The sequence below is a fragment of the Setaria viridis genome, chromosome 3 (genome assembly GCF_005286985.2).
Source record: "Setaria viridis chromosome 3, Setaria_viridis_v4.0, whole genome shotgun sequence".
In the NCBI taxonomy this organism is placed as follows: domain Eukaryota; kingdom Viridiplantae; phylum Streptophyta; class Magnoliopsida; order Poales; family Poaceae; genus Setaria; species Setaria viridis.
The window spans coordinates 23,679,877-23,694,239 of record NC_048265.2 but is presented as its reverse complement, the minus strand read 5'-3'; the positions used below and the strand labels follow the sequence as shown (position 1 = coordinate 23,694,239).

Below are 14,363 nucleotides of genomic sequence, written 5' to 3'. Positions count from 1 at the left end.
TTTGAGCTTTTCTGAGCCGACCAAGTAGGGGACACACACCACCATTAAACTGTGCACGGATGAGCCCATGCTGATTAGTTTTTCTATTCGTTTTGGATTTTCTAGATGCATATATAATTTTATTATGTATTTAGATATAATACATATCTAGGTGCATAACAAAAGCTATATACCTAGAAAAACTAAAATAAATAGTAATTTGGACGGAGTATATTAGCGAGAGAGCATGGTGGTTTAGTTCAACGAACCGTTTCCAGAAACCACTAGGTTGTGGGAAACTGTGGGTAGAAACATGGTGCAAACTGCCCCAGACGGCAGGCAGATTCAAGTAAGGTACACTCGTACAGACAAATTGAGCGGTGAAAGAATGCAATCTTGGCAGATGCAAAACCTGGATTCCACGATTTTAGTGGGAGGTCGGACGGAAGACACCATTCTTTACTCTATAATAAAAGATATGACATGGTGATAGATCAATCACTCAGTTTTTTCACCACTCACGGGCCAACTTGAATTTTTCTGGCCCCGGAAGTCTGTACAACATCATCACATTTTCTAAAGCAAGTACCAACTAGTGGTGACTTGACAAATTCGCGAAATTATCTGAACATTTGGTGGACCTGTACAACTTAATTTAGAAAATATAATATATTTGACGATATTTGTGATTTCTATGGCTAGAAAAATAATATTCATTTCACCATAATAATGACTGATAAATCTTCGTCCTTTTGATCTGAGTTACGGAATATGCAATGTACTCTTCCTCCACCCAAAACGGTAAGAGCATTTAGTCAAATTTCCTCTCTTCTACAGATTTGTACTTGAGCTTTCAGCTCTCAAAACAAAAATAGTCACTATTCTCAGCACTTTCTACATAGATATAGATATGCATACACCACATGAGGTCAATTCAGGTAACTCATCTACACCTGCTTCAAGGCTTGGATGTACAGGTTTCCATTGAACATTTCTACTAAGCACAAAGCAGTGACAAAGCATTTCTTATGTTGCCCATACTAGAGAAGCTTCAACACAGAACATGTACATATATTGTCCCTCCAACTCGGAGCAAACGAAGTATGTCAATTGTCAAATATCCTTGGTCAAAACTATAGCACACACACAGCAGCAGGATTGGAAAAAAACATGTGCTTTTTGCGACAAAATGTATTTTCTTGCCAAAGGCAACGTGTAGAACTAACGGAACTCCTATATTATTTGCATTGGCAAATAATGAATTTGAGTGTTTCTTGCCTAGAAGTTAAACAGGTATTGAATGAATGAACTGTACTTATATACTATTTTCTTTCTAGGAAACTATACTTCTAGTATCTCTATAATGGTATATGGTAATATCTTCCTTTCTTTTTGTTTCCTACTTGACAAAATGTGTAAAGCATCTACAAGCTGATCCTTGCCATATGTACAGCCAATTGAGTAACTTCACAAGAGAGGTTAATGGAAAACCTGTGGCGATGTGTAATACTCACTTTCACTGAAATATGGTCTCAAGTCCTCTTGGCACATGAAATCCAAAGGAAAAGAAACAAGGTGGCCCCTTACTAACTGCAATCTGTCCATAGGATCAGTACCTTTGAGATCGCCATCTTGGTAAGCTTCTAGTTTCTCTTGGGCAACGCCCAAATCAATTGTGGTGTGGCCAATTTTGTCCCTCAAGTGAGCAAAGCTTTGCCGAAATTGGGCCCTGAATGGTCACTGTATGTTTCAGAGACCATGGCAGTTTGATGCAAAAGGTAACCACAATGGAACTTGAAATTCATACCTTGAGTCGATGAGATCGTTGGGTACACAAGAGAAGACATCTTGGTATATCATGGTATTCGTCTGCCAAACACGATAAGTTAGTTAATACATGTATTGAAGTATGAGTTGAACTGACATTTGCAAAGGCATTCAAAATAATATGTACATAATTTAGTTTCAAAACCGATTGACGAGCTGAAGGCAGCCTAACAGGAAATAGGGTCTCAGCTTAATTATTTTAATATGGATTTCCAGGAAGAAAGTTAGCATCAGAATTTTGTGCTCATTGGTTATCCTAGAAAACTTCAGGAACATTTATCTCACCTTAGCAGTGGCCATCCAGATATTTTTAAATGTGGAATCATCTATAGGATCCATGATGTGGCTAACCTGAAAGTGAAAGACGTATTTTCTGTTAAGGAATCATATATGTAATATGTTACAAATATTATTGTCTGTTATGTAAAGGTAAGAAAACCTGATCCATAATCGTGATTGGAAAACAAATGTCAACTGGCTTTTTTGGTGGGGGTAATTTGTGTGGACTAATGAAAAAATTCAGAAGTTAAAGAAACTTTTCCACCAAGCTTTGATCTGTGGTGATGATATACCAAAATAGTTCTCATGTTAGAAACTTAATCATGGCTTTTGTAAAGCATCACTTGACAGAAAACTTTGAAATTTATGCAGAACTTTCCCATGAAATTAGGTGTCACTAAATGGAACAAGAAGATGCAATTTTTCTTATATCCAAAATTTTCTGAGAACTGGAATATTGGCAACACTCATCAGGAGCTGGAACATGTAGCACCAACTGAATTATATTTCTCAGTCTCTAGAGTTCTTGGGAAAGAATTCGTGTCAGGACACAGCTATTATTTTCTTAAAAGCTATACAGTGTTTGGTCATGCATATGAAGGGGAAAACCAAGTATAAGAGTATGTTTAAAAACAGGAAAAGCAAACGCCAATTTAGTTTATTAAAAAGGTGATTACTCTTGGATAAAAATCTGTAGAAACTACAACAGAAATGCTCATGACACTACTCTTGCATCCTTCTGGACTGCGTGTAAATGTCAGAAGAAAAAATGTATTTTTAATGATCTAGTCCCATCATGATTAAATTTCCTTTGATGTTTTCCATCCATTCACACGCTTGCATACCCATAGAAAAGGGCAACTGCAAATTTGCCACTGCTTTGAACCCCTATTGCAAGCTTGCCAGTTGCCACTAGGAAATTGCAAGATGCCATGCTGTTCAAAGTATCAAAGTACATTACACTCACATATTGCGGTTTTAAAACAAGCCTGTAACTTAAAACAAGTATTACAAAATAATCCAAAATATGATATTTTGGCAAGTTATGTGATGTATGAGCAAGCAAATGAAACGGAAGAACAGAAACAAGGATGACAGGACTATTAATGAAACGGAAGAACAGAAACAAGGAAGAACAGAACCTAAACCCTGAATTGCAAACAGGAGAAATGCAAATCCTTATTCCATCACTTCACAAAATTGTTGCTTTCACCACCTAACATCAGCAAACAAAAAACAAGGCAGGACATAATGGCCAAACCTCTCCTGGATGAAGGCCAAGGTGCTCCGCCCACAGAGAAAGACGTAGGCTTAGAGAGAATTTTCCAGCTTCCCAAGGTCTTCCATCCATTTTAGAATTAACAACTTCTTTATCTTCAATGACCACAGCAATCTAAAAGGTTGAAGGGGGCAAAAAACCATATATTTGCTGTTAAGTATGCTATAAAGAACATCCATTTCATAAATGAAAATATACTCTCAAGATAGTTCTACTTTAAACTTAATCATAATCAGTAATGAAGCATCTCTTTATTTTTATTTCACACTGTGCATCTATCACATTAGAACTGTATTAGTGACTACATTTGACCTAGTAATACTAGAAAGTGCATACCTCAGAATCCCTTGATCCAAGCAAGCTTCTATCATTTATGTTAGCTGAGCCAATCAATGTAATGCGGTCATCAATTATCATTAACTTGCTATGTACATAAATCTGCAAAGGAGACCTGTTAGAAGGGTATCCTGAATATATTTTTAATGCCAGTTCTGTCAAAGATCAACAAAGCACAATGGTGACTTCATCAACCTTCTAGATCATAAATTCATGATGCACAACTGGACAAGAGTGAGGAGCGTGCAAAAATGGAAAAAAAGCTCATGGTACCTGACTAGTGACCAAGGGACCCCCATCATTCAGTTTACCATGTGCTCTAAGACCATAAAAGGAGATGTAATCATGTGCTTTAGGTCCAATAACATCAAATAGATTCTGGAGAATTGAATTAGGGCCTCTGCAGATAGTACGATATTGCCAGTGCATGATTGCCCTCACTGATGCAGCTCCACCATCATCAATGCCTCCCTATGATGAGATTACGTAAGTAACCAAGCATAGAAAATATTACTAATTTCTAGCAGAAAGCTACCTGGAAACCAGGTAGAAGAGGAATGATGATGATGGCCTTAAAGCGCTTTTTCTCTCTCTCAGCTCGAAGTATACGCCGATACAATGCTTCTAATACACGGTTTTTAATCGTATCATCTCCTGACAGGCCCGATATGAAAAATTGATTCTGCAAAAGGCCAACAAAAAGGATGTTACCATAAATTGGTGTATATCTTCATGATAAGTAACCAGGTGCTTAAAACATAGTGAAAAAGAGCTAATGTTGTTTAGCACTTAATTTTTACTCAAATACATTAACAGAACTATACAAAATAGGTGAGCGAGAAGAATACATGGCGAACTCCACTTTCAGAATTCAAATTTAAAAGGTCAAAGGAAAAGGCACAGACCTCAATGTATACAAAGTGTTCTGCCTTTTCAATCAGAGAAAAGTAGGCATTGTGGATGCTTCCTTCAATTTGAGTGGTTCCAGCTGACCATTGACCAACACTCCTAACAACCTGAGCCCCCCAAAAAAATATTCATAAATTTAATTTGATAAAGAAAAACTTATTGCAAGTGAATCAATCTAATGTTAGTAGTCTTAAATTCTACAGCAGGACTATATCTTATCACTCAGATGCTTTTGGACACATGATGAGCATGTAGGGATAAAACAATGTCATATCAACTTTATCTGGCAAGTTAACTAAATATAATGTATATGATGTAGCCACACTTGAAGTTAATTATGTCTTCTAATACATTTGGATATGAGTTAAATATGTAGATAATCACCTAGTCAGATTACAAGAAGTTGACATCACCAAGAAATTATATCTTTCTTAATAAAGGCCAAAGTGAGAAACTCTTTTAAACAGCTTTAAAACTCTATGTAAAAAGATCCGACAGATAATGCTACTAAACGTACTTATGGTAACCTTCAATAGAGTAGGTTCAATCAAAACAACAATACAGCTTTAAAATGTCTGACATAGCAATAGGAGACACTATCCCCCACACTAATATTACTGACCGATGTTACTAAACAATATACTAGTAGGATCTGCATTACAGCTGTTTAGTCCATGCTAGTATGTGTGTCCAAACATTGTTAGTACAACAGCTAGTCAGCATTGGCAGCTTCATGTTGGTTCATTCAAAAAATAAACATTAGTACCAAGCTATTTGCAAGACAAATAATTCTAACCTAATGGTTGGTTTCACAATTGAAGTAAACCATTCTATGCCCATTTCTACAGATTTCATGTTGAATCTGCCATTAAAAAAAGGCTGCCAGCTTGTTTGTTTCTCAATAAATTACTGTTTCATAATGATATATAGCTGCAAGCAACCAAATGGCAGAAGAACTTGTGATTGGTGAAGCATATGTATATATTACGAAATAAGACAACACTTGCATCAGAGAAATTCCTGTTCATGGATCCTCATTCTTTGGTATTTACTAACTAATCAGAAATATATTGCAGAGTACCATGTACTGACCTGACAACGACAAGTTGCCCTTGGACCAACTTGCCCAATGTCAAGTACTGAAGCAACTTGGTCACCACACTCCTGCTTTTCCCACCATTTCTTGTCCTTGTGATTCCTCTCATCTTTCAGTGAATCAAAACGCCTAATAGATGATGCCTCAAGGGAACTGTGATTGTCCACAAAACTTCTCATAGGTAAATCCTGATGAGAAAAATCCAACTTTGCCTTTCGGTTGAGCAAAGGCTGACTAAAGCTCTTTTTGTTTATGCGATCTGAATTGTTAATATCTAAATCAGTCAATCTTAAATCTGCACTTGACAATTCCTGAGGTTCAAGTTCTTGAGGTAAAAGCAATGGAACATCCTGACATGATGTGCGCGATGTCAAGACTGGATTTTTATCAACATCCCTATCATGATACTGTTTACCATCAGCCTCATCATTTGTTTCTTTGCTTCTACCCTTGTAGTGTGGAATTACCATGTGGTGATGAGGCATCAGTAATGGAATTGCTTGCTCATTTAGAGCTTTGTTCCTCTGTGGAAAGGAAAAGGAACAGTCAATTTACAATAGTCATGGAAGAAATTTATACGATAATGGACCTAACTAACCTTTGCATAATTCCAGCGCTGAACAAAATGCCTCGCTACATCACGGCAAGGTGGACCATAGAGAGCACACTGAACATCATGCCAAGGCATGCGGGGATATTTAGCACGGTCCAGTTCATCTTTCATGGTGTCCTCCCAAGAATTGGGCTCAGATTCCCTATTTACAGAGATGAATCACATTTAAGAACATTGCCCCATATATCTAAAGGGTAAAAGTCACAATTACCTGGGATTGTAGTAGTCCTTTCCTGGCCATATCACAGGAGGAGTATCTGTGACTTTGTGCTCAGGACTATCGTAGCGACCAAAGCATAGATCAAGACCTCCAATATAACATACTTGATTATCAACAATTACAACCTTCTCATGGTGTGACCTTAAAGCCAAAATATAAAAATTAAATTATCATATTAAAAAATAATATTTTATGGAAAATAAGGAAACAGGGAACAAAAAATCCTTCATACCACAAGTATACACCACTTGAGAAATGATCAGGGTAACGCAGAACTTTGACATTTTCATGAATGTTAAGTAGCCTTTGCTTACTGTATAAGCTATTAATTTTCAATGCAAGAGCAACTTCCTTGTACAATAGAATGTAAATCTGCAAAAAATGAGTTCAATGTCATCCAAGATAACAAGTAATTATTAAGAAACAGTCTGAATTTATTTCATGCTAATATTTTGCATTCTAATTTCTTTATACTAATCCTTTTAAAAAATGGATATCTTTTGAGCTGCATGCATATAGAACGAGATAATTACCATAGTTTTGACATGTTTGGTTTTTATTTGTTTGCTCTTTTCATTTCAAATAATAGGGGCATTTTGTGGAAAATGTTGCCACAAGAAACCAAAGTGATAGAACTGATTCACATGTACAGTTTATAATGTAGAAACTAAAGTGTCCCTTGTGATACTACTTTCACTCCATTGCAGTAAGAATGGCTGGTACATAACATTGTCACAGGAAAGAAAGTAACTGATACATTGCACGCATCAGTTAAAAATATCAGCTATTTCAGCCATTCAAAAGGTTTGACTATATTTGTAAAAAGTTGACAAAGAGAAATATAGACAAGTATTTTTTTAATCATTACTCAACAAGTAAAAAAACATAGTACAGTTTCTCAAAATAATTTCTTAGTATAACATAATATATTATTGACTAATGAGGCAACTTTGGAAATACTATGGTTTCTCCAAATAATTTTGTATTGAATCTGACAAGCACACAATAGTAAAGCATCCACGCTAACAAATGGGCCAATACATGAACGGTGTTTAATGTAAATCATGGTTGGCCACCTATTAAAAGTTGTTTTTTTGAAATCCAATTGCCCTATGCATCATGACACCAATTATATGGTCTCTAACCTCAAATGTATCAAACGTCTCATCACCTCATAGCCATATGCAAAGCAAGGACACGGACATGCAGGTGATGAATATCCTTAGGATGCAGCGGTACTTTTCAAATGTTCATTTAACATAGTGCTACTATTTTCCTTTCTCTTTCTTATATGACCTTGTGTGGTCAAAATTGCAACCTTACGACGCTAGAAAAGCAAGCGATCACCAGATCCTTAGGTGCTTAGGATGGCATGTGAAGCAGCAAACGTGCAAACAATACATGATGTGAACATAGAACTACAAGTGGCAAAGGTTGCTTCATAATTCCAACACTGTGCCCTTCATACACCAGGCTCTTGACATTTTCTTATGAAAATTAAATAAAAAATAAAAAAAATCCATGACAGTACCTGTACACCCTGCTTAGCTCTTGCTTCCAGTAGAGCGTCAAGCCTGGATGACCCATGATTTTGGAATGGGCGTCGAAGATACAACTCTGGGCAGAGCCACCAGCCAGTAATGAATATCTGCTCCAAATTATAATTGTCTGCCTTAAACAACTGGTGGATAATTATCCTGCAGTAAATGTTGAAGGAAATAAAAAGATAACCTCTGATTTAGCTTCCTCAATGGAGGACGCAATGGCTTCGAATGCAGCTTGGCCATCTATAAACCATTGTACCATACTCCCATCTTCCAACAAACCCCTTGGTGGTGCAAATGAGCCAAAACGATGAGGATAACACCAGCCCTCTGGAGGTTGTCGAGCAGCATTTATTGCAGTAACCCAATCCTTGACCTTAGAAGAGCTTCTTGTGCGCAGCTTTATTGTCCGGCCACCAGAAGACACCTTTCTCCAATGAATAGCACAGTGAGGTTCAGACTCAACAGGAGAACAAAAGTGATGCGAAAAGAATTATGCTGCTAAGTCGACCGAAATATAGTGAAGCCAACATCAACATATATTGAGAATTGGTATTATTTTATCATTTACTATCTATTCAAGCTATGTAGTACCTACAACAGATATTTTGTCAATGAACCACATGTTTCTGTGTAGCATATTCTACACAATGACCAACAGTCCCATGCATGCGCCTGATGTACCAAATGGTTGCACAGGATAACATTGAAATAATTATGAAAAACAGCAACAATTGGACAGAGTTAGGATGACAAACTGTAAGTTTCAGATGATTCTAACACTTCTATCTCTGTGACTATGGTGTTATAAATAAAAAGTGGTCACAAATCCAGCCATCCATAAAGATTCTTCTGCCATGGAGACAGACAGTAACATAGCAAGGCTTTATTTCGTACCACAGTAGCTTTTCAAAAACACTAATGCTTTATATTTTTGGATTGTTTAGAGCGTCATTTTTATATCCGTAGCAATCAAATCTACTAGAGTTGGTGAGGGAATTTGTAACTGAACAAATTTCAATAACAACAAGGCAAAATACAACAACTTAAACTAGCCCTAATTCAAAAATCCATTTGGCTATTGGATATTCCAAGGCCTGGCTGCCTAGCAACTATGGCACTTTTGGAAGATGTCTAGACAGGCTTGACATAATATACCCAATAAAATTTGATAATTATTAAGAAACTCGACCAAGCTGGGAGGAACTAGGTGCCATTGTAAGAAGAAGAACTGGGCACACAAATTCAAGCCAAAGAGGACTCAAAGCCTGGGTGGCAGGGGTGTACACCCACACCTTCAACCAGGTGAACTAGACTCAGTTCCTGAACATGAAAAGTATGAGAGGGTCCTTTTGGACTTGTGACCTGCGAAACATTATTATTTAAAGTTCCTTGGACTTCAAAACTACTGCATGTTATAAGCCAGAACAAGTTCCAATTTGAACTAAAGAATTTTTGAAATGGAATAGGTACCTGGAATCCAAAATGCAGTGGGTTACGTTCTTTGATCTCTTTTGCTAAAGAAATTTGGCCTTCTCCATTTATATCCATATGCGGCAACGCATCAAAAATAATGACATCTAAAAGCTTTGGATCAAAAGGATCTTCAAGCAAAGCCAAGAATCCTGGCTTCAGGACAACCCAAACCTGTTGAACAAATAACCAATTGAACAACTCAGATACAACAACAAAATATCTGAAAACAAAGCAAGAATGCAAAAAGCTTGATACCTTTTGCCAATTGCTCTTGCAACAGTTAAACAATCCGCATGAACAACATTGCTTTTTACGGTCCTTCTGAATCTTTGGTAGATGTCCAACTGAAACATAGTCTTCTTTTAGCTTAGGCCCATACTCAGGTAAAAATGACAAACATGACACCTCCAAAAATTTGCAAACCTGTTGTCAAACATAAAGATAACCAGATAAGTTGTTCTGATTGACATTTTTATGCTCAATTGCTACGGGGTCTACTATAGTGAAATGTACAATGCTTTTGGTACCTCCTGTGAATTGACAATATCCAAGTTCCCCAAGAAATGGTTCAGATATTCTTGCATTGCAACTTTTGCTCGATCAGAAATAGAATTTTGACGTCCAATAGCTGGTCGAATGACAGGCAAAACAGCACTTGAAGGAACATTTCTGCCACAACAGGTTCAATGTCTTGCTTACTGCATGCATGGAATAACATATGGAGACTCAACTGCTCTAAAGCAACATATGCGATGTGATAAATCATACCTATAGTGAGTTACTTATAACAAACTACCGTGTACATCAATTTGTAAGCATGTTTACCTATTTCTAATGGAGTTATCATCAGATTGTGGAGGAACATTCACATCATCAGCTTCATCCTCATCATGTACTACTGGCATATGCTCCCCAATTCCCAAATTTTGGAGCCATTCTTTGACCTTCAGTGGCAGAATACAAAATTAATTCGATGTCTTAGGCTCAGATGACAGTATGTCCCATGATGATGAGGAAGTGTAGTTGACTAAAAATTTACATAATGCAATACCCTAAAAGATGAGGAAGTACAAAATAAAAATATCATTTCTAAAACCAATATTGAGAAACACCTTGCTTTGAGGTCTAATGTTACACAGCTTGCAAATTTAGCACACACCAGATTAGTTGACCAACACTGATTTGTTGAAAATTTACCACACACCAGATTAGTTAAGCAACACTGATCCGTTGAAAATTTAGCACACACCAGATTAGTTGAAAATTGTTTTTGGGGGTCTAATATGGGAAGGATAGGACTCCAAAGAAAAAGTACACCATTCTTATCAAGTATTATCTGCTACTATAAACGCCCACCAGTTTTAAAATATGGCACACCAAATATCAATCCTTTGTTGTCTTTTCTCTAAATGAAAGGCCAGTAGCTTACCAAAATCATCCAAAAAAAAGTAAACCATTTACTTGGGTAGAAATGGGATTTTTCCCTATCATACCTACTTGCACGGACCACATCTATTTCTGCTGGACTATTCACTTGTTTCACGCAAATGCTACTAGTGTTTCTACCAACTAAATGAGTCTGGTTAAATTTTTAATAAAAACAACATTACTCACTTTAGGACATGGAAATAAAGATTTTAGATTACATCCCTTTGTTATCAAACTAAACACTTGCGAACAATTAAAAGTTTTATTGGGTACAAATAATAAAAAGGGTGTGCAAATTTAAAATGCCTAATGACTTGCAAGGGCATCTAATCTTGAGAAACAGGTTTCAACTTTCAAGAACAAAATAACACTAGGTGTTGTTTCTTGAGATCAGGTCAGCCATCTAGTGCATGTATAGACTATAGAGTGTAGTCTTGGTCTTGAACCCCAAGTTCTTTGAGTTCTCTACCCTTAGTACTCTGATGTGTACTGGAAATTTCCATTGTTGCAATGTAAATGGAAAACCCATTTCCAAAAAAAAAACTAACCTGCTCCTGCTTTTCTTGGAATTCCTCAAGAAATTCACGCCTTTTCAATGCAAAGTGCAGATAAAGAACCTGTGAAGCTTTCTTATATAGACGCCACCTAAACTGATAGAAGTAGTAAACATTATTCAGAGCAGATATGGCACATTTGTATCTACAGTAATAAAGTATAGAACAACAAAAATAATGAATGTGCATCAGAAGCAAATAAATAAGAATTCGAAGATGATAAAATATGCATAAGGTAACAGAAGTACGAGGACTCATGAGTTTCTAATGTTCATTCTTTTTATCTGCTTTATGTTCATGCCTGCACATGTGGTTTATTCTACGTGTGTATTCTAAGGTACTGATTGTCAAGATCAACACATGATCCACAAAGGTGCCTACTGCATACTAAGCTCAGAAGCAAAGGGTAAGAAAGACTGTTCCAACAATCTGTTCACAACAAAAGCATGCACACAATTGCTAAAAATAGATGATACAAGCTTATGTATCATGTCAGTATGCCCTTACTTCCAATTTTTATCATCTAAATGTGACCTTCCCTATCGAAAATGGATTTACCATAATCAAATAAATGTATACAGCCAATTGACAAGAATGATTGCCTTCTCTTTATGAGCATACGAGCCAAATCCAATTGCAAAATGAAATATCATGACCTTACAAGGCAAAACAAGATCGTCAATAGGTTAACAAAATCGTGGTTCATAGTATTCATGGTAGAGGTTCATGATTCGCAATTTTTTATAAGAATGGTTTGCTTGGGCTTAGCTCTTCGGTTCGTTATTGCCGCCATCTAAGGTGGCATAGGATGGCCAGTGGGCACAGGAGGGGCTGAGGCATCAACCCAAGAGGGGTTAGCGTGTTGGTATCCTGAGGTGCCAGATTGACAGTTTTACCCAAACAGTACGAAATTTTCCAAAGTAGAAGTTTATGGTATATTCAGGTAAAAAACAACAAATACCCATACACCCAGTAGACCGAATAAACTTGAGCCCATCATTGCTAATCTATCCAGACATTAAATTCGACGAAATAACTGCTCATACGTAGGAAGTCAGGAACTAAAATAACATAGGTCGAATTTGAGTGTAACCACCCAATTGAAATTTTGTAGTCAAAGACCTCGTGTTCCCAACATCCAACTAGGGAAAAAGAAACTCCCAAACAGTCACGGACTTGGCATTCTGTTGAAGTCACCAGAACCATACTGGTCAATGGTCCACTAAAATTTCGCAGAAAATCAATCTCTAATTCCCATGCTTCAATTCCATTTTGCATATGCCGATCAGTGAACCAACTACGCATGCCACTTCCAAAAGGTAAACTAAATCACTAGCAACCACCGCCCCTACGCAATTTAACTAAAGGCACATCTTATCATGGATTCCACCCACCAAGAGAGCGCGATTTTCAAAGTATAATCAGGATAGCGCCACACCGAATTCGCATGATTTTCCAGGGCTCATTTTCCCATCAAACAATCCACCAAAACCTCAAAACATTTGGGGAAGGATCGCGGACCTGCTTGTAGTGGACCTCGATGGTGTAGGAGAGCAGCATGGGTGTGATGTCCCCGGCGTCGGGGCGCGAAACGGCGATGATGTAGGCCCGGGGCAGCTCGTCGAACATCCGCGCCGCGTCGGGCACCCGGAGCGACGCCGAGGCCGAGGCCGCAAGGACCTCCGGCCGCCGCTCGGGCTCGGGCTCCGGGTCCGACGGCACCGCCTCGTCCTCGGGGTCCGCGGGCGGCGGCATCCGCGCGTAGCGGTGGTGGCCGTGGCGCGATCCCGCCGGCGGCGGCAGGCGCTCCAGGTTCATGGAAGGATGCTTCGCGGGGAGGAAGGACAGCTGGGACGGGCTCGATCTGATTGGTCGGCGGAATTGCCCGAGTTTTTTTTTTTCCTTAACGGGACGGTTGATCGGGTTGCTGGTTTTTTTTTCCTCTTCCTTGGGCTGCGGGAAACGCGAGGAGGAAGAGAAATCGGAATGGGAAGTGAAGAAGAGGTTTTTATAGCTTGGAACTCCGGGAGATGGTGGGGCCTCCTGGGCCGTCTGGTTTGTGGGCCCAAGTCGGGGAAGTTTCAAGTGTTCCTTCTGGACCGATTCCATGTTGCGGTGGCAATATTGAAGTTCTGCTTTAGCATAACCGTACAAATACTCCTTTTATCCCATATTACTATTCATATATCTAGATGTATATTAAAATCTATATATATAGAAAAATTAAAATAAATAGTAGTGTTACTTTAAAATATTATTAGATGGGGTAAAGAATAGAGAATTTCGGTGCACAAGTCCTTAAATATAAGACGTGACGGCCTATATTCAAGAACGAGTGTTATGCAATAAGAAAGAGCAACTCTTGATAATTAAATTGCCAAAGAGCCGTGATCTCATCCTAAATAGTGGAGGATGCGAGTTCGTATCTCATCCTAAGGCTCCGTTTGGTTTCACGGACTAAAATTCCTGTCACATCGAATATTTAGATACTAATTAGGAGTATTAAATATAGACTAATTACAAAACCGATTGCATCTATAAACCTAATTAGTCCATGATTTGACAATGTGATGCTACAGTAAATATGTGCTAATCATGAATTAATTAGGCTTAATAGATTCATCTCGCGAATTAGCCTCCATTTGTGTAATTAGTTTTATAAGTAGTCCATGTTTAGTCCTCCTAATTTGCATCCGAAGATTCGATGTGACAAGTACTAGACTAGTTTAACTCAAGGATCCAAACACCCCTAAATAGCTGAAGATGAAGATAGGTATGTTTTGTAACTCACACATTAATTAGGTGCATGCCCTATTACCTCGA

At 37.9% G+C, this 14,363-nt stretch overlaps 1 protein-coding gene across 2 annotated transcripts; it reads right to left on the bottom strand.

The window, feature by feature from the left end:
• Window positions 1-1,029: 1,029 nt before the first annotated feature.
• Window positions 1,030-13,506, bottom strand: LOC117848876 (phospholipase D zeta 1). Of its 2 annotated transcripts, XM_034730455.2 has the most exons (20): window positions 13,062-13,506; window positions 11,535-11,636; window positions 10,384-10,502; window positions 10,086-10,227; window positions 9,814-9,981; window positions 9,556-9,729; window positions 8,270-8,509; window positions 8,070-8,186; window positions 6,771-6,910; window positions 6,530-6,679; window positions 6,304-6,460; window positions 5,702-6,229; window positions 4,606-4,716; window positions 4,236-4,382; window positions 3,974-4,171; window positions 3,701-3,802; window positions 3,347-3,478; window positions 2,092-2,157; window positions 1,787-1,848; window positions 1,030-1,708 (listed from the first exon to the last, which is right to left on the bottom strand). In XM_034730455.2, the coding sequence occupies exons 1-20, from the start codon at window positions 13,356-13,358 to the stop codon at window positions 1,459-1,461; spliced, it is 3,402 nt and encodes a 1,133-aa protein (XP_034586346.1). In that variant the 5' UTR covers window positions 13,359-13,506; the 3' UTR covers window positions 1,030-1,458. The 2 variants fall into 2 exon arrangements, with proteins under 2 accessions (XP_034586346.1, XP_034586347.1); XM_034730456.2 differs by lacking the exons at window positions 11,535-11,636; window positions 13,062-13,506 and having other exon boundaries at window positions 10,086-10,256.
• Between the last annotated feature and the right edge of the window lie 857 nt (window positions 13,507-14,363).